At 36.7% G+C, this 25,834-nt stretch overlaps 1 protein-coding gene and 1 long non-coding RNA gene across 5 annotated transcripts in view; one reads left to right on the top strand and one right to left on the bottom strand.

Annotated features, from left to right (window-relative positions):
• Positions 1-25,834, bottom strand: part of TOR1AIP1 (torsin 1A interacting protein 1) — a 47,220-nt gene that overhangs the window by 17,089 nt on the left and 4,297 nt on the right. For 2 of the 4 annotated variants that reach the window (XM_043568312.1, XM_043568310.1), the window contains exons 3-9: positions 20,074-20,133; positions 19,045-19,089; positions 7,746-7,787; positions 6,867-6,953; positions 3,995-4,048; positions 949-990; positions 339-407 (exon numbers count right to left, since the gene is read on the bottom strand). In XM_043568312.1, the coding sequence (XP_043424247.1) occupies positions 339-407; positions 949-990; positions 3,995-4,048; positions 6,867-6,953; positions 7,746-7,787; positions 19,045-19,089; positions 20,074-20,133 (399 nt within the window). The remainder of the gene's footprint in view (positions 1-338; positions 408-948; positions 991-3,994; positions 4,049-6,866; positions 6,954-7,745; positions 7,788-19,044; positions 19,090-20,073; positions 20,134-25,834) is intronic. The other 2 variants (XM_043568313.1, XM_043568311.1) reach the window with 1 other exon arrangement.
• Positions 15,712-17,971, top strand: LOC122476070. Its single transcript, XR_006295381.1, has 2 exons — positions 15,712-16,201; positions 16,439-17,971. It is a non-coding gene; the product is annotated as an uncharacterized LOC122476070 (long non-coding RNA).

A 25,834-nucleotide genomic window follows, 5' to 3' on the forward strand; every position in this document is an offset into this window, starting at 1 on the left:
TATTTACATAAAAGTAAATAATGTCTGCTACAAATAAAAAACAGGTATTGTCAAAAGAGTAGAATTTCATTATCATGTACAGATTGGACTGCAGCTAGATAGAAGTGAAAACTTCATCCACTGGTTTTCTCCCACCACTATTTACACTTAACAACAGACCATCTCCTGACATTCCAAGCAGATGGAAATATCTTGTAGTCATAGCTCTGCTTCAGTAATGAAATTACAATCTAAATGCCTATCTGAAGAACTAAATATTTTTGTATACTGAGTAATAAAGAAAAGCAGCAAATATACGTGAAATTACTTCAGTAACAGGTAAAGATTTAGCAACTTACTTTGCATCTTAGTCCTTATTCTTGTGGATTGTTCAAACCATTCCTGAGGTTTTTTTTGATATCCCGAGCCTAAAGCAAATGCATACACCAAGATATCATTTCAATATTTTGAAAATGTATACCATACTCCTGTTACAAGGTAAATTTATCAGAAAGGTAAAACAAAGTTGGGGAAGAAAACAATAAAAGCAATAGGTTCAGAAGTAAAAGATAATGTCAAAGGATCACACCAGTGAAGGATGAACCACTTCCTACAGCAAAATAGACAGCAAATAAATATATAATCACCTAAAAGACAAAACTAGGTACCAATCCTTTGTTCTGGTCTATGAGAATGACTGAATTCAATAATACATGAACTTGGTTTCAATGTATTTAAGAAGAAAAAAGTTAACCATTCACTCTTGCAAATAAGTTACTTTAGGTAAAATAATCCTGAACACATTTCCACATCACAGAGTAATTATACACATTTGATACTAATGTGTGGTGGATTAAAAGGCAAAGAGGCTAAAATGACTTAAAAAATCCTATTCAAACGTTTTGTTGGCAGAATAAGACAAGTTCAGAATTGCTTGACTGATAAAAGAACAGACAACCAACAACTTACTTAGCACTGAAGGTTGCTTATCAAGAGTTATGAAGTCTCGACCTATAACAGAAAACAGAGATAAGGTCATGGAATACTTGGAAATAAGAACAATGAAAATATTGCATAGACATTATACTTGTATACTATGGATACTATAAATCAAAAAATCACCACAAAAATCAAACCTTTCTTTCATCAGTCCCAAACATATATACTATATTCATTGTTTTCCCTTTTCTAAGCATCAAAGTGTTCAGGAATTGGATAATAAGTCAACTTTAAAATCAATACCATCAAAATAATGGCAGCACATACTAAATGTCAGGTATCAAGTATAATTTTACTTAATGCTCACACTTTATGTGGTCAGCACCATTATTCCCATTTTACAAATATATGGAATATATATATACATATATATACATACATATGTATATACATAATATATAGAAATAGTATATATATGTAATATGGAAGTAGTAAAGCTCAGATACAAACCCACGCAGTCCATATATGTTATGCTATATACTGGTGTATATGGCCTATACTATATAAGCAATTTTGTGGACACTGCAAAGTAGTTATGAAGTGAAAGTTATGAAGTAAAAAAAGTAGTTACTTTTTTGTTTTGGGATGGTATTTAAGGACAAATGGGATGATTAGAAATGATATTTCAAACAATTATAACAAGGGAAATTTCTAAATCTGTTCTGAAGAAATGAGTTATTTCTACCCAATGATACAAGTATTATTGTAAATTTTTCAAATTTATTTTTTCTAAATACAAATGTAATATATATATGCTAACTGTAAAAGAAATATAACATTCTGAATTTTTTTAATGTTTATTTATTTTTGAGAGAGAGAGAGAGAGACAGAGCATGAAGTAGGCAGGGGCAGAGGGAGAGAGGGAGACACAAAATCCAAAGAAGGCTCCAGGCTCTGAGCTCTCAGCATAAAGCCTGATGTGGGCTCGAACTCACAGACCACGAGATCATAACCTGAGCTGAAGTTGGACACTTAACCGACTGAGCCACCCAGGTGCCCCAAGAAATAGAATATTCTAGAAATGTGTAACTTAAAAATTCATAAATATCTACTAAGTGACTACTACACACAGGAATACCATGTCGAATAAGACATATGAATATTCTTCCAGATTTGTTTTCAGTCTATCCCAACAAAAGAAAAACAGTAGACCTGTTTTTTAACATGTCTTTCATTGATTTGAAAAAGTAGGCTTCATGCCCAGTGTGGAAGCAAACCTGGGGCTTGAACCCACAACCCTGAGATAAAGACCTGAGCTGAAGTCAAGAGTCAGACGCTTAACTGACTGAGCCACCCAGGAGCCCCAAGGAGTAGTTTTAAAAAAACACCTCTGATGTAGGGCTGTATCTTATAATCGAGGGCATATCATAGTTTAACTGGATGATTTTTCTTTTTCAGTTATACAAAAAATAATGGCATCTTAAGTTCAAGGATATATACCTCGATCACCTATTCATTAGTATACAAAGTATTCACTTTTCATAATTGTATGCATGTAGCATAATTTACATAGAGAGATACATTTAAGAGCTTCCAAATATCAAAGATTTAGAATAACAAAGGGCAAACACATAAGATGATTCAGCAAGTAATTTTCCACAAATGATTTTCTGAATTTTTTGTTTTTATGTTTTATTCTCTTTGTTGAGAGACAGAGAGTGAGCAGGGGAGGGGCAGAGAGAGAGGGAGACAGAATCCAAAACAGCAGGCTCCAGGCTGCCAGCACAGAGCCCAAAGCAGGGCTCGAACCCATGAACGTGAGCTCATGACCTGAGACAAAGTGGGATGCTCAATTGACTGAGCCACCCAGGTACCCCACAAAGGATTTATTTTTGTGTCTCAGTGGCTTTTATTTTATCTCAGTTTTATCCCAGAACCTGCTAAAAACTAAATATATATAATGTGAAATATGTGGAATTATATAAATACAATGATCAATAAAACAGATTTACAAAGACTTTTTCTTTAAAAACAGTTTCATGTTTCAAGAAAGGTGATGTGGAAGGAAAAAAAAGAGTCCTTGAAGATTTTACATACAAGGATATTTTAGATTGATTAATAATTAACTCAAATTCTGGGACTTAACTAAACATGGGAAAGAGGGGCACCTGGGTGGCTCAGTTGGTTGGGTGGCTCAGTTGGTTGGGTGACCGACTTTGGCTCAGGTCATGATCTCACGGTTCGTGGGTTCGAGCCCTGCGTCAGGCTCTGTGCTGATGGCTTGGAGCCTGGAGCCTGCTTCGGATTCTGTGTCTCCCCCTCTCTCTGCCCCTCCCCTGCTCATGCTCTGTGTCTCTCTGTCTCTCAATAATAAATAAATGTTAAAAAAAAAAATTAAAAAAATAAATAAACATGGGAAAGAAACAGCATCATTTCTGCTTAACCTAAGAAAATACATATCTACTTTAGATAATCTGCAAAGTACAGAAAAAAAAGGAAAAGAAAAATATCACCAATTATTCTACCATTCTAAACAAATGATTGTTATCAGCACTTTAGTATATTACTTTCCAATCCTTTCTTTTGTTATATTTTTTCAACGTATTGTGAAAATTTTCAAAATTGTAAGCAAGGCTATAAGATTTTGATATACACACCACCTAGCTTTCCATTAACTTCTTATTATACTTTGCTTTATCACTTGTTTATTCATCCTTCCAAACTTTTGCAATAGAGCTCAAATCATACTGCATATAAAATTTTATATCCTTATTAGAATATGTCCATGTAAGTAGCTCAAACTACGTTAGTTAATTAAACTAAGAATAGTCAACAAATTTATATGGCAAACAAGGACATTCAGCAAGTCACAGAAAGCAGATTTTTGTTTTTAAATTCGAATTCAAGGTTGAGTACAGAGATGAAGCAAATTCAAGATGCAGGATGAGTTTTTTAGCATTCACTATACCTCTTTTTCAACACTTTACATTAAAAGAGGATCTTCAAAAATAAAAACAGCATTTGACCACACACACATAGGTAGAATTTCAAGAGTTTAAAACATGGTTTTACTTACTTTGTGATGACCGCCAAAGTGATTCTGGATATTGACTTGATTTCGTAGTTTGATCTGAAAGAACAAAAGAAATAAAGTGCACTATAAAGCATATTGTACTTTTTAAACGCATATTTTACCAAGAGAACAGTAAGTAATCAAAAGAACAAAAATATTCAGTAAAACCCCAGGGAATTCAACACTTGGGGCAGTGTTGAATATTTAATTTTTTTATTTTAAGTAGGCTTCATGCTCAGTGTGGAGTGCAACGCAGAGCCCAACCACCCAGGTGTCCCAGGAACACATTTTATTTTTTTTAAGTTTCTAAAGAGCCATGTTGTATCTAAAAACTTAACTAAATAATTATCTTTTCCCTAACAACTTTCTAAAGAAAAAAAATAGAAGATGTAGAACATGACGTGAGGTAAGGAAGATAATGAAACCTTTTGAGTTGGGGAACACTTTGAAAGTTTATAATGGATCTTCTTGAAATCATTAATACCCATTTTGCCTCAAATTTTTCTTGTAAATGGTTAATATGTTACATATTTTAGCCTATTCTTTAAAAACTTATTTTCATATAAAAGTGGAATTTATAACTAACTCTGTTCAAAAGTGATCAGATTGTTAACTCGGAAGTAAAAGCATTTGACACATCCAGGTGTGGTAGCTAAATATTTTTGTTAGTGTACTCCTATTATTAAAAAAAAATTGAGCATTGATTTCTAAAACATATTTCTTTTTAATTAAAAAAACGCTTATTTATTTTTGAGAGAAAGAGAGAGAGAGAGAGCGAGTGAGCATGAGTGGGGAAGGGCAGAGAGAGAGGGAGACAGAGGATCCGAAGCGGGCTCTGTACTGTCAGCACAGAGCCCGATGTGGGGCTCAAACTCATGAACCATGAGATCATGACCTGAGCCGAAGTCTGACACTTAACTGACTGAGCCACCCACGTGCCCCTCCAAAACATATTTCTAACATTAAATACGTGTGTTATTGAAATAATCTATTAACTAATGTGTTGTATCTATTATAAAACAAAAAGACATTTTAATTGGATGAAATAAAATATAAATATACATGAAATTCTAATATTCTCTTCTTGCATTCCAACAGATCTTTTTTTTTTTAAGTTTTTATTTAAATTCCAGTTAGTTAACATACAGTGCAATATTAGTGTCAGATGTACAATTTAGTGATTCAACACTTCTACACAACATCTGGTGCTTATCACAAGTGCACTCCTTAATTCCCATCACCTATTTCACTCACCCCCCCATTCCCTCCTCCCCTTTGGTCACCATCAATTCGTTCTCTACAGTTGAGTCTGTTTCTTGGCTCGCCTTTCTTTTTTTCTCTATGCTTGTTTCTTCTTGAACCTCTTCAAGGGATAACTGGCTCAGAAAATAATCTAAGAAGATCAGTATTCTTAATATGCTCCCTTTTTTCTTCTTTAGCTAGAGTTTTCTTCTGCACGTGGGTATGTGTGCTTCATTAAGAATTTATTAGCATTCTTAAAGGGATCACAGACCCTTCAGTGTATGAAGTTTCAAAGAGCTTTATGCTGCTAGCAATAGCATCAAACTATTGGCTATAGGAATGGCTAAATTCGTTTTTAATTTTTAGAGCTTCATGTATACATATACCAAAACTAATAAGAACACTTAGTTTAGTGTTTAATATGTGACAGGTACCTTCTAGGTGCTTGCACATATGAATTAACCTCTTACCAACCCAGATGAGGATACTGAGGAACACAGACATTAAGCAATTGCCTGAGGGCACAAACCTAGTAGTGGAGGAGTGAAACCCAGGGATTCTGGCTCCAGAGCCCATGTTCTTAACCACTATGCTAGAATGGTGCATATCTCCTTTGGGATTTCTGTATCAAGAAAGAATGGGGAACAATGAGGAAGGGTGGGAAATATATAGAATACCAAATGCCCATAAACCAGCCTATGAGCCTACTTTTTAAATGGAATGATAAAGTAAAACAGAATTATGGAAATTCTCAAAAGATGGTGAGGGGAAAATAGAGAATTACTCTTTCATGGGACTAAAATATAATATTATTCATTATTTACAGAGTTTCAAATTGGTTCAGCACCCTCTTAAGCCTCAATTGGTATTTTCCCCCCACGGTCAATTCTTTCCTTGAATAAACTTAAACACAAATTCACATGAACAGGCATAAACTGTTGCTACTAACTTGGTGTGAATTTGAACAATCCAGAAATAAAAGTGATTACCTAGGGATATTAAAACTTCCTAAGAGCTGACATCCCTGATAATATAAGGAATACCACTACCAATGAGATCCGCTTCTCTATAACATTTTAAACAAACTACAAATAACTTCTTTTGAGCACAAAAATATCTTATATTCCATAAATATCAAAGCAGGCTAAAAAGTGACTTATTTGTGGGGTGCCTGGGTGGATCAGTCAATTAAGCGTCCAACTTCGAATCAGGTCATGAACTCGCTTTCGTTGAGTTTGAGCCCCAGGTCGGGCTCAGTGCTGACAGCTCAGAACCCGGAGCCTGCTTTGGAATCTGTGTGTGTCTCTCTCTCTGCCCCTCCCCCGCTTGTGTTCTGTCTCTCTCTCTCTCTCTCTCTCTCTCTCTCTCTCTCTCTCAAAAATAAAGATTAAAAAAAATTTTTTTTTAAGTGACTTGTTTAGATATTATATAGACATTACATGTTACTAATCAGATGCACACATGGAGTCAGTAATTTTAATAAATATTAAAAAGTATACTTTCTAAAAAAGTAGTTTTAATAAAATATCTTATGGAAATATTTTTTAAAAAAGTAAATTCACAAAATACCTTTAGATTTTTACTAAGAACACAGCTCCTAAGATAAAGTCATATGAATATGAAGATATGTTACCTCCAGAATCAAGAGAATCCCCGGATCTGACCTTAAGAATAGTAATATCACTGTCAGAGCTGTCTTGATCGTCTTGTTCAGTTTCTTCTAAAAAGAAAGAAATAATACACTAGTATAGTCTTTCTTCTAATGTTCTAAAGATCTAGATTAAAACAAGTAATTTAACATTAAAATGAAGCCTCTTTAATTATCAGACACAGAATCACTATTTATTACACTTACTATTCTGGATCACAAAGTTTTATATGAGCTAAAATTGAGCTCATTAATGTTATCTGAGGCATATAATTATATCTCAAGCAAATATTCTGAGTAATATCTACAAGATTATATTCTGAGGCTTTAATGTGAAGTCAAAAAGGAAACAAAGGAGCATTAATAGTGGAGAAATTTTACCTTTTTGGGGGGGGGACTACATATAGTGTGTAAATTCAGCCAAAATTAGTATATGTACATGTGTGTTTACATGAGTATCTGTGGTTGTAAAGAGGGGATGTACACACACACTCATACAAGCATTTCAGTATGCAGGTAATTAAGATTATGGTGGCTTTTAAAATGGACTAAGTTTTACTGTCCTATTCATAGACTGATTATGAGAATTTAGAAAAAATGATTATATTAATACCATAATCAAAGGCCAGCATATGACAAAGTCTGTTTTCATTGGCTTTACTTAAAATTATTAACTCAGACAAAAGATGTTTAAAATGCATATAAAGGCTATCATCACTCACCCTATCCCATTTTATCTAAGACCCAATTATGAATTTAGATAAGCATGAACTTTTTTCCTGAAGAAAAATTTTCCTCTTTAAGTAACTATCAAAATTGTTCATGTTAATGAAAAAAAATTTAGAATATTTTAAAAGAAAATACCTCCTTCAGAAAAATTGACCTTCTGTTGGCTGCTGGTGGCTTCTAGAAAAGAAAAGCAAACACATCATACATGACATCAAAAGCTAAAGCTTAGGAATAAACAATATATAACTATATAATATATAATATGTAATCTATAACATACAATTTAGGGAAGTGAACATAAAGACAGACCAACTAAAATTTTTCTTCTGTTAAATGTTAAAAAATATGTTATTTCCCTTTAGGTTATTTCAGAAATAAGTACGATACAACCTAGAATCAGGAAGAGTTTATTTTTCTTTCAGCCGCAGTTCCGTTTGTACTCTAAAACTGTAACCTGTTTGTAGAAAGCATGAGATTCTCCATTGATAAATATTCCAGTCCCTATAGGTTTACTGAATTCTCATTCTCCTATTTGCCACACTCCCCATGCCGTCTTGAGAAACCCATCATACTGGTGGAAAAGACAAATCAGTTCTTTACTGCACTAGTATGTCCAGAAGAAGAAAGGGAGAGAAACCCTAGCTCCAGCACATCCACGTACGCTATTTTTTTTCAGAGCCAGAGAATTTGGACAAAGATAAATGAGCAACGTGTATCAAACACAGTATTTTTATATAGGCTATACTAAAAAAAAAAAATTTAAAGGGAGATAAACCCAAAGGCGGCATTGTACAACTGGGCTAAAATATTGCTGAGTGATCTTTTGAGAAGTGGCATGAATCAGACTGCTCACAAAGCTGAAATCTTTCTTTTCAGCTTTCCCTCTGTTGCTTTTAACCCCTTTTGCTTTTCAAAAGGGGAAAACAATACCATGGAAGGCAAGTGCCAACACATTATACGGTGAACTTGGAAATATTTTCTTCAGATCAGTTTAATTATATTAATATAACACTGGTCAAACTACCACTATGACAGGGGCAAGTGTAAATCATTATGTGAAATACATTTGCCAATATTTTTGGTATAGGAAAAAACTAACCAAAACAGCAAATACTATGTCACTCTTATAAAGCTAGGACCTGGTATATTATATTCCATTTTAATCTAGGGTCATAAGGGAAACTGTCTTTTCAATTTTCTTTTTCAAGCAGAAAAATGGAAAATCAAACTTGCCTTACTGCTATTCTCTTAAAATTTTTTCATTAATATTTCCACTCATACAAAAAGATATCGTTCCATAACACACATATTATCCCTTTTGTAGAGTTTATTTTCATTTATATAACTATTCACATAGCATGCAAACAAAAGATGTTTTCTTAAGAGCCAATAGTTACATCTTAGTCATTATCTTAATAATAGTTACTTCCTTGATATTTGCATGCTGCCAGTTAGTTTTCAAAAAAACCCTTCATATCTGCTATCTGATTCCCTAATGTCACAAGAGGACTCTCATAGGTAAGGTTTATGGTATTAAGTGACGTGTCTAAGGGTGTCAGGATGAACAAGTGATAAAAAAGGAATTGAATACAGGCTCTTCTGATTTCTAGTCTACCACCCATCTACCACTGCATCAGTCTTATTTATAATGGCATGTATTCAGCACTTAATGATAATTATTTTGTTTTATTAATTTTCTTTTAAAGAGCAGCTTAAGAAAGAGCAGCAAAACTGAGGGGAAGGTAGATAGATTTCCTTTATGTTTCCTGCCCCATACATGCATAGCTTCCACCATTATCAACATCCCCCACCAGAGTGGTATATTTGTTGAATAGTGGTAAAATTGATGGATCTACATTTACACATCATGTTCACCCAAAGACCCTAATTTACATTTCAGTTCACTCTTGGTGTTGTGCATTCTATGGGTTTAGACAAACATATAATGACATGTATCCATCATTATGATATCATAGAGTATTTTCATGCCCTAAAAACCTTCTGTGTTCCACCTATTCATCCTTTCCCTACCACCACCACCACACCCTTGATGACCATTAATCTTTTTGTTTGTTTTAATGTTTGTTTATTTTTGAGAAAGAGAGAGACAGAACGTGAGCAGATGAGGGGCAGAGACAGGGAGACACAGAATCCAAAGCAGACTCCAGGTTCTGAGCTGTCAGCACAGAGCCTGACACGGGGCTCGAACCCACAAACTGTGAGATCATGACCTGAGCGAAGTTGGGTGCTTAACCGACTGAGCCACCCAGGTGCCCCAATGACCGCTGATCTTTTTACTGTCTCAATAGTTTTGCCTTTTCCAGAACAGTCATATAGGTTCCTCCATGTCTTTTCATGGCTTGATAGCTCAGTGCTTTATAGCACTGAATAACACTCCACCGTCTGGATGTGCCAGTTTATCCATTCACCTACTGAAAGACACATTGGTTGCTTCCAAGTAGAATAATTCCAATAATTATTCCAATTATGAATAATTCTGCTATAAACGTGTGTGCAGGCTTTTGTGTAAACATTAAGTTTTCAACTCATTTGGGTAAATATCAAAGAGTGTAATTGCTGGATCATATGGTAAGAATGACATAATGTCATGATGACATACAATGTAGGACATCTTTTCATATGCTCATTTGCCATCTGTATATCTGTTGTTGGGGTGTCTGTTAAGTCTTTAGCTCATTTTTTAAATCAGGTTTTTTTTTTTATTGTTGAGTTCTAAGAGTTCTTTGTATACTCTGGATAATTGTCCTTTATTAGATGTGTCATTTGCAAGTATTTGCTCTCAGTGTCTTATGTTTTTATTCTCTTGTCATTCTTTTGCAGAGCAGAAGTTTGTAACTTCACTGAAGTTCAGCTTATCAATTCTTTCATGGGTTGTGCTCTTTGTTTGCATCTAAAGAAGCATCAGCATACCCAAAGTCCTTTAGATTTTCTTCTGGGAGTTTTGTACATTTTTTTTTAAAAACTTACATTTAGGCCTGTGATACATTTTTAGTTAATATTTGCAAAGGGTTTAAGGTCTGTGTCTAGATTTTTTTTTTTGCATGTAGATATCCAGTTGTTCTAGCCATTTGTTGAAAAGATTCTGCCCTCCATTGTATTGACTTTGTTAAAGACCAGTAGACTACACGTGGATCTGTTTATGGGTTCTCTATTCTGTTCTATTCATCTATTCTTCTACCAATACCACACTGTCTAGATTACTGAAGCTTCACCGTCAGTCTTGAGGTTAAGTCCTCCTACTTTATTCTTCAATACTGTATCGGCTATGCTGGGTCTTTTGACTCTATATGAACTTAATCATTTTCTCAAAATAAGTTGTTGGGATTTTGATTGGGAATGCACTGAATTTACAGATTAAGTTGAAAAGAACTGACTTCTTGACAATACTGAGTCTTCCTATCCATGAACGTGGAATATCTCTCCGTTGGTTTTAAGTAAATTCTTTGATTTCATTTATGAGTTTTATAATTTTTCTCACATAGATCTTGTACATATCTTCTTAGATATATACCTATAAGCATTTCGGTGGGGAGAAGGGTGCTAATGTAAATTGTGTTGTTTTTAATTTCAAATTTTTCTTGTTCATTGCTGGTATGTAGGACAGTGATTGGCTTTTTTATATTAACTTTACATTCTGCAACCTTGCTATAATTGCTCATTAGTTCCTATTTTTTGTCCATTCTTTTGGATTTCCTACACAGATGATCACGTTACCTGTGAACCAAGACATTTCTTCCTTCCCAACCTGTATACCTTTTGCTTCCCTTTGTCTTACTGCATTAGCTACGTTGCTCCAGCACAATGTTGAAAAGAAGTGGTGAGCAGGGGCATCTATGCCTAAATATCCATTTAGGTTCCTTCATATCATACCTTGATGGCTTATTCCTTTTTAGCACTGATATTAGTACAAAAGCTTCCAGTGTCTCACCATTATGTTACCTGTAAGGTTTTTTTTGTAGATAGTGTTTATCAATTTGAGAAACATTCCCTCTATTCCCAGTTTACTGAGAGTTTTATGAATGGGTGTTGGATTCTGTCAAACACTTTTTCTGCATCTATTAATACTATGTGTTTTTTTCTTTTTTAGTCTGTTAATATGATAGATTCTCAAATGTTGAGCCAGTCTTTTATACCTACGACAAATCCTGTTTGGTTGTAGCATTTTTGTTTTTTTTTTCAGTTTTTTTTTTTTTAATTTTTTTTTCAACGTTTTTATTTATTTTTGGGGACAGAGAGAGACAGAGCATGAACGGGGGAGGGGCAGAGAGAGAGGGAGACACAGAATCGGAAACAGGCTCCAGGCTCTGAGCCATCAGCCCAGAGCCCGATGCGGGGCTCGAACTCACGGACCGCGAGATCGTGACCTGGCTGAAGTCGGACGCTTAACCGACTGCGCCACCCAGGCGCCCCTTTTTTTCAGTTTTAAAGTAATCTGTATAGTCAATGTGGAGCTTGAACCCACAACCCCAAGATTAAGAGTTATGTTCTTTACCAAGTGAGCCAGCCAGGTGCCCCTAATTCTTTTTGTAGTTTTTTAAAATTCATTTTGCTAATGTTTTGTGAAATACTGCATCTGCTCATGAGATATTGATCTATAGTTTTCTTTTCTTGTGTTTGTCTGGTTTTAGTATTAGGGGAATGCTGGCCTTACAAAATGAGTTAGGAAGTATTTCCTCTACTTTTATCCTCTGAAAGGTACCTTAGAGAACTGGTATAATTCATTTCTTTAAATATTTGATAGTATTCACCAGTGAACTCATTTAGGCCTGGTGCTTTCTGTTTCGGAAATTTATTAAATATTGAGTCAATGTATTTAAATAGATATAGATGTATTTAAATAGATAACAGATTATCTATTTCTTCTTGTGTGTTTTAGCCGATTGTGTCTTTCATGGAAAGGGTCCATTTCATCTAGATTATCAAATTTGTGGGCTTCAACATGTTCATAGTATTTCTATATTATCCTTTTAATTTTCATGAAATCTATACTAACTTGTGTCCTTTTACCTTAGTTTACCTCTTTTCTTTTTTTATTCTTAGCCTGGTTAAAGGCTTTCCCTTTGAATGATAATTCTGCAAGATACAGAATTCTAGTTTGGTGGTTTTTTTCCTCTCACACTTAAAATCATTCATTCCACACTCTCTTCTCACTTGCATGGTTTCTGAAGAGAAGTTGGATGTAATTCTTATCTTTGTTCCTTTATGGGTCAGGTGTCTTCTCTTCGTATAACTTCTTTCAGGTTTTCTTCATCTTTGATTTTCTGTAGCTTGAAAATGATAAACACCCAGGTGTATTTTTTGTGCATTTGTTCTGCTTGATGTTCTCAGAGCTTCCTGAATCTGTGGTTTGGTGTCTGACATTAATTTGGAGAAATTCTAGATCATTGTCTCAAGTATTTCTTCTGTTCCTTTTTTCTCCTCCTTCTGGCACTCCCATTATGTGTATGTTATATACAATATTTTATAGTTGTATAGTCCTTGGATGTTCCATTTTGTTGAGTCGTTTCCTCTGCTTTTTGGTTGAGAACTGTATTTTGAGAATTGATATATGACACTGTGTAAGTATGTGTAGATGTTAACTTGATACATTTATATATTGATTACCACCATAGCACTGGTTAACACCTCTATCACATTATCATTTATTTGAGGATTCTATCAATATGCCCTCTAGCACAGAAATTTTTTCCTCAGTCAAGTCCAGTCTAATATGTCTATCAAAGGCATTCATTTCTATTACAGTGATTTTGAATCCCTTGCATTTCTTTTTGCTTCCTAGGATTTCCATCTCTGCTTACATTGTCCATCTGTTTGTGCATGCTGTCTACTTTATTCATTAGAATCCCTAGCATACTAATCATAGTCGTTTTAAATTTCTGGTCTGATATTTCTAACACCCTGGCCATACTGGTTCGGATGTTGGCTTTGTCTCTTCAAATTGTTTTTTGCCTTTCATTATGTCTTGATACCATATCTTAATGTTAAGATTTTGTCTTGATGGTGGACATGATGTACTGGGTAAAAGGAACTTCTGTAACTAGGTCTCTAGTAATGTGATGATGAGGTCCAGAGAGAAAGGGAAAGGGCTTCATAGTCCTATAATTAGGTCTTAGTCTCTTAGTGAATTTATGCCACAAATGGCTCTCAATGGTTTTCTTTTCTCCTTAGGTGGGACATGTTGTCTACGGTGGCCTGGAATAGAGTATTTTCCTTTCCCCAGGTCAGTTGGGCTGATAATACCCCAGTAGGTCAGGTTCTGGGTAACTAGATTGCCCTGAAGGCAGGCCTTATTAAGAACAGAGTGCTCTGGCATATTTCAAAATGATTCTTCCCCCCCCACCCCCCCACCCCCCCTGCTGAAGCATGAGGGGACTTTTCTCTGATATTAATATGGGAATTTGGTCGAGCCCCTGGAGGTATACCTCAAAATCTAGTGGGGTACTCCCCATGACTGGGTCCCCTTGGAATATTTAACTCAGACTTCTGCACACCAAGCCTCCTGCAGTTCATCAGTTACAGTTCAGATTTTGCTACCCCAGAACTGGTTCCTGGAGACATCTCCACTTTTGAGCCTGAGCTCTTGATAAGCCACAATTTCCTGTATTTGCATCTCTCTCCAATTTTGAGGGCAGGGGTTTGCCCTGTGTTCTCTCCTTTCTCACAGATCCAAAAAAGAGCTTTTGAATTTTTAGCTGTGTTTATTCGTTGCTAGGTTAGCTTCTTACACGTGGAACAGGAGGAAAACCAAAAGTCTCTCTCAATTTTTTGAATTAATGACAAAGAAAAGGCTGAGGGCTGAACTCTTCTAATACAAGAGGTTCCAATAACTTCTAAGTGTAACTCGTTTAAAATAGAGCTTTGCAGGGAGCCTGGGTGGCTCAGTCAGTTATGCATCTGATTTCGGCTCAGGTCATGATCTCGCAGTTTGTGAGTCTGAGCCCATCTGGGGGTCCCTCTTTCTTCCCCTCTGCTCCTCCCTCACTTGAGCATACACATGTTCTTTTTCTCAAAATAATAAATAAACTTAAAAAATAAGATGTAACAGTAGCTTTGCTAAAGTTACAACTATATTTGAACATTATGTTTTATATAGTTTAAAAATTATTTGGTATAGCAAAATTTTAGGCTAAATTGATTTTAGAATCTGTGTGTTTCTTCACTGAGTCACCAGAAAGAAAATGAATAGTGCAGTAATCCCTCCCTTTTTGATCCTGATATAATTTATTTCCATGTACTTTTTAAACTCCAGGTCAATTTGTTCAGAGCCAAATCACCTAGTAATTAATCACTCATATAAAAGTAAAATTAAATCTCCTTTATTGTTTATGTGTTGTCCAATTAGCATGGGGAGAATTTAAGAATTTTTTTTAACCAACTTATATAAGGGAGCTCCCCATTTATTTTTTATATCATTATATTTCAAGTATTTAATATATCGTGGATTTCTGAACACTTTAATCTAGTGTCCAAAGGTCTTTTCTTTAGAATTTTATGTTTCTGGGGCGCCTAGGTAGTTTAGTTGGTTAAGCGTCTGACTCTTGGTTTCAGCTCCAGTCATGATCTCGTGGCTTTGTGAGTTCAAGCCCCACATCAGGCTCTGTACTGGTGGCATGGAGCCTGCTTGGAATTCTCTCTCTCCCTCTCTCTCTTCCCCTTCCCCACTCATGCTGTCTCTCTCTCAAAATAAATAAATAAACTTAAAAAAAATTTTTTTGAAGAATTTTATGTTGCTAACAATATCAATAGTATTCAAAGGGTGAACAATAACTTGTTAAACAAGGCTGTCTTCAATATTATTACTAATATTGTGCCTTATGCATAATCCATAATATCTTATGAATTACATGTTCTATACATTTGACAATAATCATCATTGTTATCAGTCTACTCGTTGTCTTGGCTATAGACTTTTTAACTGTGGTTTTCATTCTGGTACATGAAGGTCAGGAATTTCAAGTCCTCCTAAATGCCATTTCCTCCATGAAACCTTCCCAGCCTCTCCTGCAGAATAAGGCACTTCTCTTCTAGGCTATCAAATACATATACCACCATTTTAACACTTACAACATTAATTTATCTAACTTGTTTTTTTTTCTTTTTTTTTCCATTATCATGTACTCTAAGAACTAGGGGAAAAAATTATCATGGCTTTTTATGGTTCCAGCATTTAGGCCAGTCACTGATACATACAGAAGGTGGTTAAAAATAAATGTTTGTTTAATAAATGAATAGACTTTTGTATCACAGAATAAAAACCTTTAAGACTTTTGCTAAAATTGTTCATACTATGACAAAAAAAACATGACTTAACAACTCAAGAAAATAGTGTGAAATTAGTGCTTAATAATGAGGATTCATGCAAGGTTTTAAACATTCTACATTTTCACCTTTTTAACCCAAGCTACAAAGAATGCATAAATACTTAAATACAATCTGATGATGAATCAGTAGCATTTAGTACCACATGAGAAGTTTTCATTTTATTTCCCTGTTTTGCATTCATCTTCCTTCATTTTAAACCTCTTGGCTTCTACGTGTAGAAGGTTAAAATACTTTTTTTTAAAAAAAAGGTATTATTGGGGCGCCTGGGTGGCGCAGTCGGTTAAGCGTCCGACTTCAGCCAGGTCACGATCTCGCGGTCTGTGAGTTCGAGCCCCGCGTCAGGCTCTGGGCTGATGGCTCAGAGCCTGGAGCCTGTTTCCGATTCTGTGTCTCCCTCTCTCTGCCCCTCCCCCATTCATGCTCTGTCTTTCTCTGTCCCCAAAATAAATAAACGTTGAAAAAAAAAAAAATTAAAAAAAAAAAAGGTATTATTCTTCCCTATGCTTATGCAGAAGCTTTGAGAAATTCAACTCTTATTTGGAGTAATAATACCTTCAATTAAAAAAAAGTTAAAATATTATAAAAGTCGTGGCAAAACAGAGAGAGAATAGGCTGGGTCACAGTAGATCTTCTCAAAGCTGGGGACATCCTGGCTAAGGTTGGTGGGGTTGCGGGGGGGTTTAGCCTTGGGCCTGGGGTGGCAGCTTCACCACCTAGGGTCCCCAGGACCCACCACTCCCCCAACTGGTGTCCCCCAGATTCACGGTGAGAACATGGCACTGGCTCTTAGTTCTGACATACTGGCCACTGACCTCGCCTACACCTGGTCCACAAAGGGATGCGATTTCACCGGGCCCACAAGACCTCTGAGAAAGCCGTCTTCACGGCCTAGACCAAGGGGGTCGCCCTCAACCAGCTGTGGCCGAAGGAGCTACGGACCGTCAGCCCCCTGTTCTCTGGCGGTGTGAGCCGCCTGTGGTACTCAGGCCACAGCATGGAGCGGTATGCTGCTCTGGGTGGCACGGCACGTGCCAGTGAGCACTGCTGTGGGCCCAGGAGGCCTAGAGCCCTCGCCACCCGGCTCCCAAATAAAGTGGGCCCAAAAGGAAAACAAAATTATAAAGGCTGTGGCATTTAGTAGACAAATGGCAATAAATAAAGGAGCTGTTAAGGAGGTACCACTTTTCCAATGATCTCAACCAACTAATAAAAGGACTTTCAGAAGACCTAGGGCATTTCTTTGTTGTAAGAATAGATCACATACAACCATCTCTTCAGGCAGAGACAAACCACTAGTTATACCACTTTCCTTTCCTCAGCTACAGTTTTAAAGGAAAACACAAAGTTCCAGGTATATCTGTACTATAAGGTTTTCTATTCCTAGAGACTTATTGAATGTGTTGGTGTGAGCAGTGAAGTGAAGGATACTCAAGGAACTCATACTTTGTATTTTGTCTGGGGACAAAGACATGAAGATTTCACAAATGAGACTCTGATGCTTTCTCAAAGAGAAGACTAGACAGAACACAGGAGTCCATGTGTCTCCCGTCTTCTTACGCTGTCAGTACAGGCTAGGGTGGAGTGCTATAAAAAAAAAATCTATGTTGAGGCAAGTATGTAACTCTCTGAATTTACTCTTAGAACAAACAAATGACTGTTTGGGTGATTTGCTGTCTTTATTCCTGCCACCGGTATAAACCAGGGAGCGGTAAGCTTTTTCCATAAAGGGTCAAACAGTAAACATATTTGAGGCTTTGCTAGCCACACAAGGTCTCTTTTCTTAGTTCACAGGCTGTGCAAAAACAGGATTGCAGGTCAGATTTTAACTAGAGGCTGACTCACAGCATAGACACCTTTAAGAGTGGTACCTTTAAGATTATTCAATGCCAATATGCTTTTGAGAACAGAGGCAGAGTGGGGCAGCAGGAAGGACTATAAAGAACAGTCTGGGGATATTACTAGTATTCAAGCTCCATGAACAGTCATTTTTGATATTCTAAGAGGTACTAACATTACTATAAAAAAGAATCAGGGGCGCCTGGGTGGCGCAGTCGGTTAAGCGTCCGATTTCAGCCAGGTCACGATCTCGCGGTCCGTGAGTTCGAGCCCCGCGTCAGGCTCTGGGCTGATGGCTCGGAGCCTGGAGCCTGTTTCCGATTCTGTGTCTCCCTCTCTCTCTGCCCCTCCCCCGTTCATGCTCTGTCTCTCTCTGTCCCAAAAATAAAATAAAAATAAACGTTGAAAAAAAAAAAAAGAATCAGAGGAGGCCATTTTCTGTTATCCCACAGAAATGTTCTTTAAACCGGAAAGCACTCTTAAAAAGTTACTTCTCACTATAAAGTACTTATAAAAATCATTTCTAACTCTAGCATAAAGAGTAAAAGTGGATTATTTCAACTTCAAGTTCTTTACCAATTAAGAAACTATGACTTAAAAATTTTTTTAAGTTTTTAAATAAAGCACTTGAGAAACTCTACTGGGTACCAGTACACATGATGAACTGCATACTGTAAGGATCACTTTCAGACACTATCCTGAAGTCTCCAAGAAGTCAACCCGAGTTTAACTGAAAGATGAATTTTTAAAAAGTTGCAGCTATTTTTTTAAAAAAGGGGAAGCTTCCTTCGTTTTGACTCATCTCTAAATTTAGAAAAATACTGTAACTTAAAACTAAGTCTAACCACAATCAATGTAGGTTCTCTTAACACTGTGGATCTGGGTATCTCATGTCCTACACCAAAGCAAACACTGGAAAGTGAATCTCTAATTCACTTTCTGACTCAAGAAAAACTATGAATTGGTAAGCTGATATTCCTTTTTCTCATAGAAATGTGAATTTAACAAAGTCTAATAAAAATTAAAATGTGTTTGTATTACATGTTCCTATATGAACTTAAATAACAAAAGACATAATTTCAGACAGAATAAGAATCAGGGCAATAAGAAAGGTCATAGCCATAGGCACAGTGTCCCACAAGCTGAGAAAATGAACAAAGAAATATTCTCAAGCCAGTGACTAACTGTGTATACTCCTGTGTTCTGATCCTCAAAACCCTTGAAAAGAACCTGTAAGAATTAGAGATAAACAAACCTAATTCACTCATTTTAGTATTTCCATTTGTTTTGTATGCCGAATCTGCAAGAGAGATAGCAAGAAAATGATTAGAGCTTAAGAGGAAATGCATCATGTGGTCCTTTACCACAGGTTCATCATCAAAACCTTAACAGATCTTTGTCATTGTAATACTTAAAACGACAGTTATCTATCAAAAAAAAAAAAAAAAACAACCCATCCTAATTCTTTCTTAAAGAGAAGGATCAAGTAGAAACCTAATGTGAAGATAAATAAGGTTCTTCTTTAGTTCCCATGATAAAGCACCCTTATGTGCTAATGAACTCTGACAAGGAAGCAGAAGTAGACTGCTTGGATGCCTTTATTGGTTATCTCTCACAGTCATGAAATCAACTTAAGGGCAATACTTGTTAGAGGTTTTCATCAAAAAGAAATGTAAGTGAGGCAGAAAAATTTGATAGCACTGAGCTATAAAGCCTCGGTCTTGATTTTTTTATTAGCATTATGCTGGGAAAAATAAAAAGCCCCTGATCCTAGTTTAAAATCATCATACTAACAAAAAGAATCATAGAAACCTCTTAAAAACAATGAGGAAGGCCTTTATATATATATGTGTGTGTGTGTGTGTGTGTATATATATATATATATATATACACACACACACACACACACATATATACACACATACACGTACGTATGGAAAGATGTCTCAATAGATTAAGTAAAAATAAAAGCACAATAAGAAGGTACAGAAAAGAGTGTTTATTGGGCTAACATTTGTGATAAAAGGAAGGAAAATATCATTTATGCATGAATTTCTTTGTAGCTCCATTAAATATCCCTAAAAAAAGACCTAAGAAACTGAAAACACTGGTTCCCTCTAATGAGGAGGCTAGGTGGGTAAAGGACAGAGGGACAGGGAAATTTTTCACCATGTATTTATAATAACTTTTAAATTTCTAACCATATGAATACATGTACTAACCTATTTAAAAATAAAGCTATATTTATAAAACATTTAAACCAACAGACAAAACAATCTCTTACCAGGTCTTGGGCTTCTTAGGGGGCGTCTACACAGGCTGATTACAGGATCTTCACTCAGCACTAATATAGGAAGAAAGAACATTAAAAACTATATAAAATGTCAAACATACTAGATTTATTATACAATTATCTATTTATTCAACAAAGGTTTTTCTGAACCCTTCATTATTTTAAGTATGGGAATGTAAAACTGAACTACCAATTTCCTGCCATAAAAAATTTATGAACATGATAGAAAAAATATGCAATTTTTCTCAGCAGATCACAGTTAAATAAGAAAGGAATACTAAATAAAACTCTTCTAAATTTCTCATATGAGAACCAAATTTGTACTGTAGCACCAACTCAATTATTCCATTTGAGGCTTATCCTCATTATGGATTATTCATGGCATACTTTAATTTAGGGGTTAACTTCCTGAGAGTTAATATAGTACTTCCAACTATTTAACCCTGTGTGTGTGTTCAGGAAATGTAAACTCTAACTTAAATAAAGTGTTACCATTAGCCAGGGTTTCAGACTGTCTATGGTTCAATGGTATAGGGCTAATGGGGAAGCCAATCCCATCATATAAAATGTTAACCTAGAAAGCCAAGATGTGTTCTCAAAAAAATCAAACAACATTATCTAAAGTCCAATATATATCTGAATTTGGATTATATTATGTTTGTTTCATTTGTCTTTATAAAAAACATCATGGAGCCCCTGAGTGGCTCGGTTGGTTAAGCATCAGACTCCTGATTTTGGCTCAGGTCATGATCTCATGATTTGTGAGTTTGAGCACCACATGAGGCTCTGCACTGACAGTGTGAAGCCTGCTTGGGATTCTCTCTCTCTCCCTTTCTCTGTCCCTCCCCTGCACATGTGCACATGCTCTCTCTCTCAAAATAAATGAAACTTTAAAACAACAACAACAACAACAACAACATTGTGTTTGGCGCTGTAGGAGAACAGTGAAAACCATTCTGAACTGGTTATCACTGGTCCCCGCCGTTACACTGACTGCCTATGTTTGTTTTTACAAAACTGACTTCATGCAATTTCCCCATTAAGAGTATCCAGAAGAGATATTGTGATGGGCCAGGCACTTGTTTGTTCGAAAAACACTTATTGAACATGTTTCTATATATCTTAAAGACAGAGATGTAGAAAAGCAATTAAACTTCTGTAGCTCAAAAAGGCAGAACTAAGATCAACACACAGAAAGTAAGAGAAAAGTTAGCTGTTAATTACTTAAGTTATTAATGTTGTCTCCAAAACAGAACAGATAGTGAGGGAATGATTTTCACCTCACTGAAAATGATCAGGGAGTATATGAATGGATGCTAACAAAGGGATACTTGCATTGATAGAGACTTTGGGTAGATGAATCCCCTAAATCTTCCAGCTGTAAGATTCTATGAAATATCTACCTCAGTTGCTAGTATTTCAAACATCAGGTATTTAAAACTTATAAAAATAGCTTTTAAAATAAATTTTGTACATGTTCATAATCCCATTATTACAACTACTTTCCTCTTTTTCTCTTCTGCATTCTCACCTTTATCAGGCTTAATTTTTTTTTTAATTTTTTTTTAATGTTTATTTATTTTTGAGACAGAGAGACAGAGCATGAACGGGGGAGGGGCAGAGAGAGAGGGAGACACAAAATCTGAAACAAGCTCCAGGCTCTGAGCCGTCAGCACAGAGCCCGACACAGGGCTCGAACTCACGGACCGTGAGATCATGACCTGAGCCGAAGTCGGATGCTTAACTGACTGAGCCACCCAGGCGCCCCTATCAGGCTTAATTAAAACCTAAAACTCAACTTAATCTACAGACATCAATTACTATTTTTTTCCCCTATCTTTTAAGAAGTATTTCCTGGGGGCGCCTGGGTGGCTCAGTCAGTTAAGCGGCCGACTTTGGCTCAGGTCATGATCTCGCGGTCTGTGAGTTCGAGCCCCGCATCGGGCTCTGTGCTGACGGCTCAGAGCCTGGAGCCTGTTTCCGATTCTGTGTCTCCCTCTCTCTGACCCTCCCCCGTTCATGCTCTGTCTCTGTCTCAAAAATAAATAAACGTTAAAAAAAAAATTTTTTTTTTTCTTTTGTAAATTTTTTTTTTTCAACATTTATTTATTTTTGGGACATCGAGAGACAGAGCATGGACGGGGGAGGGGCAGAGAGAGGGAGACACAGAATCGGAAACAGGCTCCAGGCTCTGAGCCATCAGCCCAGAGCCCGACGCAGGGCTCGAACTCCCGGACCGCGAGATCGTTTTTTTTTTTTTTTTTTTTTTAATTTTTTTTTTTCAACGTTTATTTATTTTTGGGACAGAGAGAGACAGAGCATGAACGGGGGAGGGGCAGAGAGAGAGGGAGACACAGAATCGGAAACAGGCTCCAGGCTCCGAGCCATCAGCCCAGAGCCTGACGCGGGGCTCGAACTCACGGACCGCGAGATCGTGACCTGGCTGAAATCGGACGCTTAACCGACTGCGCCACCCAGGCGCCCCCCCCAAAAAATTTTTTTTTTAAAAAGAAGTATTTCCTGTATGCTCTATTATGTACATATCCTTAGAGAAGATGCTTCAAGGAGACAGAGTACCAAAGAGAGATATTATTAAAGAATAAAAGAGCAAGTACCCTTATTTTGTAGCAATCTTCTTCCCTTGTCTGCTTTTGCTCACCGCTGCACCCCCAGCATCTAGCATGGGGACTGGCATAAAGTAGGTACTCAGTAAAGATCTAGAGAATACTCCAAAAAAATCAAATGTTCAGCAGCCAGAGAATCAAATGTTCATGACAAAATGGTAGATACTCAAAAATAATTATCTATGATTATTTAACTAGAAACCACAACTGTTGGAACAAAAATACCTATTTAACTTTAGGAAAAGTAAATGAAGTTCTCCCAATATAATTTTATATTGTGAAATTAGTTCCATGATTTCCAGAAAGGAATGAATCTGACCACAGAACAGTTATGTAAGAATACATGGACTGGGGCACCTGGGTGACTCAGTCTGTTATAAGTGTCCAACTTTGGCTCAGGTCATGATCTCACAGTTTGTGAGTTCAAACCCTGCATCAGGCTCTGTGCTGACAGCTTGGAGCCTGGAGCCTGTTTCAGATTCTATATCTCCCTCTCTCTGTCTCTGCTCCTCCCTCACTCAAGAATTTCCTCTCTTTCAAGAATAAACATTAAAATAAATAAATACATACATACATACATACATGGACTGAACTGAATGAACAACTCAATGACTATTTTAATGTGAAAACATTTCAATTCTGGAACTTCAAACAATAAGAGTTCAATCTGTATCCCTGTTCTAAACTAATCAGTATTTCTCATGGCTTAGGAAAACAGGAAGGCAGATGATATAGTTGTCTTTAGTAGGTTGTTTTAGAAGGTGGCCTGTTGGCTTTGGTCTTTATTCTTAAGGGTATCTTTGGATAGATTTCTCTCAGTCCACACCAGTGGTCCCATATACAATTACAGCACTATTTTTCAACATGAAAGTTAAACAGAAAGTCTATGATTCTATAAGGGGAAAGGCCTACTTAAAGTAGTACTCCATCAAAGAGTGACTACTATTTACATAATTCCTCTGCTAGACACACATTGTAAGCATTTGTTCAATAATTCCCTAAACTCTTTCCTTGAAGCATGCCAAGTGCTAGATGCAGGATGATTTTAATTTTTTTTTTTTAACGTTTACTTATTTTTGAGACAGAGAGAGACAGAGCATGAACAGGGGAGGGGCAGAGAGAGGGGGAGACACAGAATCTGAAACAGGCTCCAGGCTCTGAGCTGTCAGCACAGAGCCCGACGCGGGCTCGAACTCACGGACCGTGAGATCATGACCTGAGCCGAAGTCAGACGCTTAAGCGACCAAGCCACCCAGGCGCCCCTGCAGGATGATTTTTAAAAGTACCCCTGAATTCCTGGGGCGCCTGGGTGGCTAAGTTGGTTGAACATCGACTCCTGATTTCAGCTCAGGTAATGATCTCACCGTTCGTGAGCTCAAGCCCCATGTCTGGCTCCATGCTGTCAGCATGGAGCCTGCTTGGGATTCTCCTCCATCTCTGTCTGTCCTTCCCCTGTTCACTCTTTCCCTCAAAATAAACAAACTTAAAAAAAAAAGCTCTTTTATAAATAAAGAAATAAATAAATGTACCACTGAATTCTTAATATCTCAAATCTCCCAAAGATGTAAATATCCTCATTTCTACTTATATGCACGCTACACTACTGATACATTCCAGGTAATTTATGCATAGGTTCCATCAATTTATCATCTATACTGAGAAATGTTTTTTCTTTTCCATTTCTAATTATAACATAAGCTTCTTGAGAAAAGGAAATGCTTATGGGGCGCCTGGCTGGCGCAGTTGGTTAAGTGTCCAACTTCAGCCAGGTCACGATCTCGCGGTCCATGAGTTCGAGCCCCGCGTCAGGCTCTGGGCTGATGGCTCAGAGCCTGGAGCCTGTTTCCGATTCTGTGTCTCCCTCTCTCTCTGCCCCTCCCGCGTTCATGCTCTGTCTCTCTCTGTCCCAAAAATAAATAAACGTTGAGAAAAGGAAATGCTTAAGCAAAACTTTATGAACTTCACACCTCTTGTAAAGTGCCATAAGGGGCAGGGAGGGGGAGGGACTCCTTGTATCTGTGTTTTACTGTGTATAATCTATGCATGCACTGTATCATTTCCTCAGTGGCCTTGTGGGTTAGGCAGGGGAAATGATAGGATAAAGGCCCGTGTCTCAAGGTGGGTGGGTAACACAAGCAAAGTCCAGTGCGCTTTGCACAACATTATGCAGCTGTGTACCTCGTTAGTGGTCCTTAAACATAGACCTAATGTGAACTCCAAAAGACTGTTCGAGGTATTTTATTATATAACAGTTTTATAATGGTCTATAGGCTGGTGTTCAACAGTCTTCATTCTATCAATTTACTTAAATTAACACCATAATTTTTATACGTTTACTCTAAATTTTAGAAAAGTTTGCTTCTCTAGGTGTAAGAGATAAGCAAATAAATATACTATGATAAAATTTCAAGAATATGATTTTTCCACATGGCTGGGAAAATCTATAGCATTTATTACTCAAAGCATTTTTCTAAGATAGTTTATAATCTTAACCCAGTAACATAGGCAATTCAAGGAATTAAATATAAAGGACGTGTTTACTTAGAACTAAACTTGAACTAGATGTACCTTATTCTAAATTGAGGACAGAATAGGTCAAATCATAAAGCATAATCTTATTAGAAGCAATGGCTAAGGAAACAAGTCAAGATAGGAGTTTTACTGTTGTGGGACTTTCTTAATATCAAAAACAGCAGACTGAAAATAAACGGAACTAAAAACCAAAGGAACTAAGCATTAGCAACTGAACTAAATCCATTTCCTTGCTTTCCAAAAGAGTTTTAACAGCTTTTAAAACTTAAGTAGACTGTCAACATAGCCTAAGTCTATGTTACATTGATAATAAAATGCAAATGTTTTTACACTTTAACATCTCTGAAACTGAGGGGGGCGGGGTGCCTGGGTGGCTCAGTCCGTTCAACATCCGACTCTTGGTTTTGGCTCAGGTCATCATGTCACGATTCATCAGTTCGAGCCCCATATCGGGCTCTGTGCTGACAGTGTGAAGCCTGCTTGGGGTTCTCGCACTCCCTCTCTCTCTCTGCCCCTCCCACATGCGCTCACTCTCTCTCAAAATAAATAAACTTAAAAAAAAAAGTCTTTAACATCTCTGAAATTGGGATGCATCA

This window comes from Prionailurus bengalensis, chromosome E4 (genome assembly GCF_016509475.1).
Source record: "Prionailurus bengalensis isolate Pbe53 chromosome E4, Fcat_Pben_1.1_paternal_pri, whole genome shotgun sequence".
In the NCBI taxonomy this organism is placed as follows: domain Eukaryota; kingdom Metazoa; phylum Chordata; class Mammalia; order Carnivora; family Felidae; genus Prionailurus; species Prionailurus bengalensis.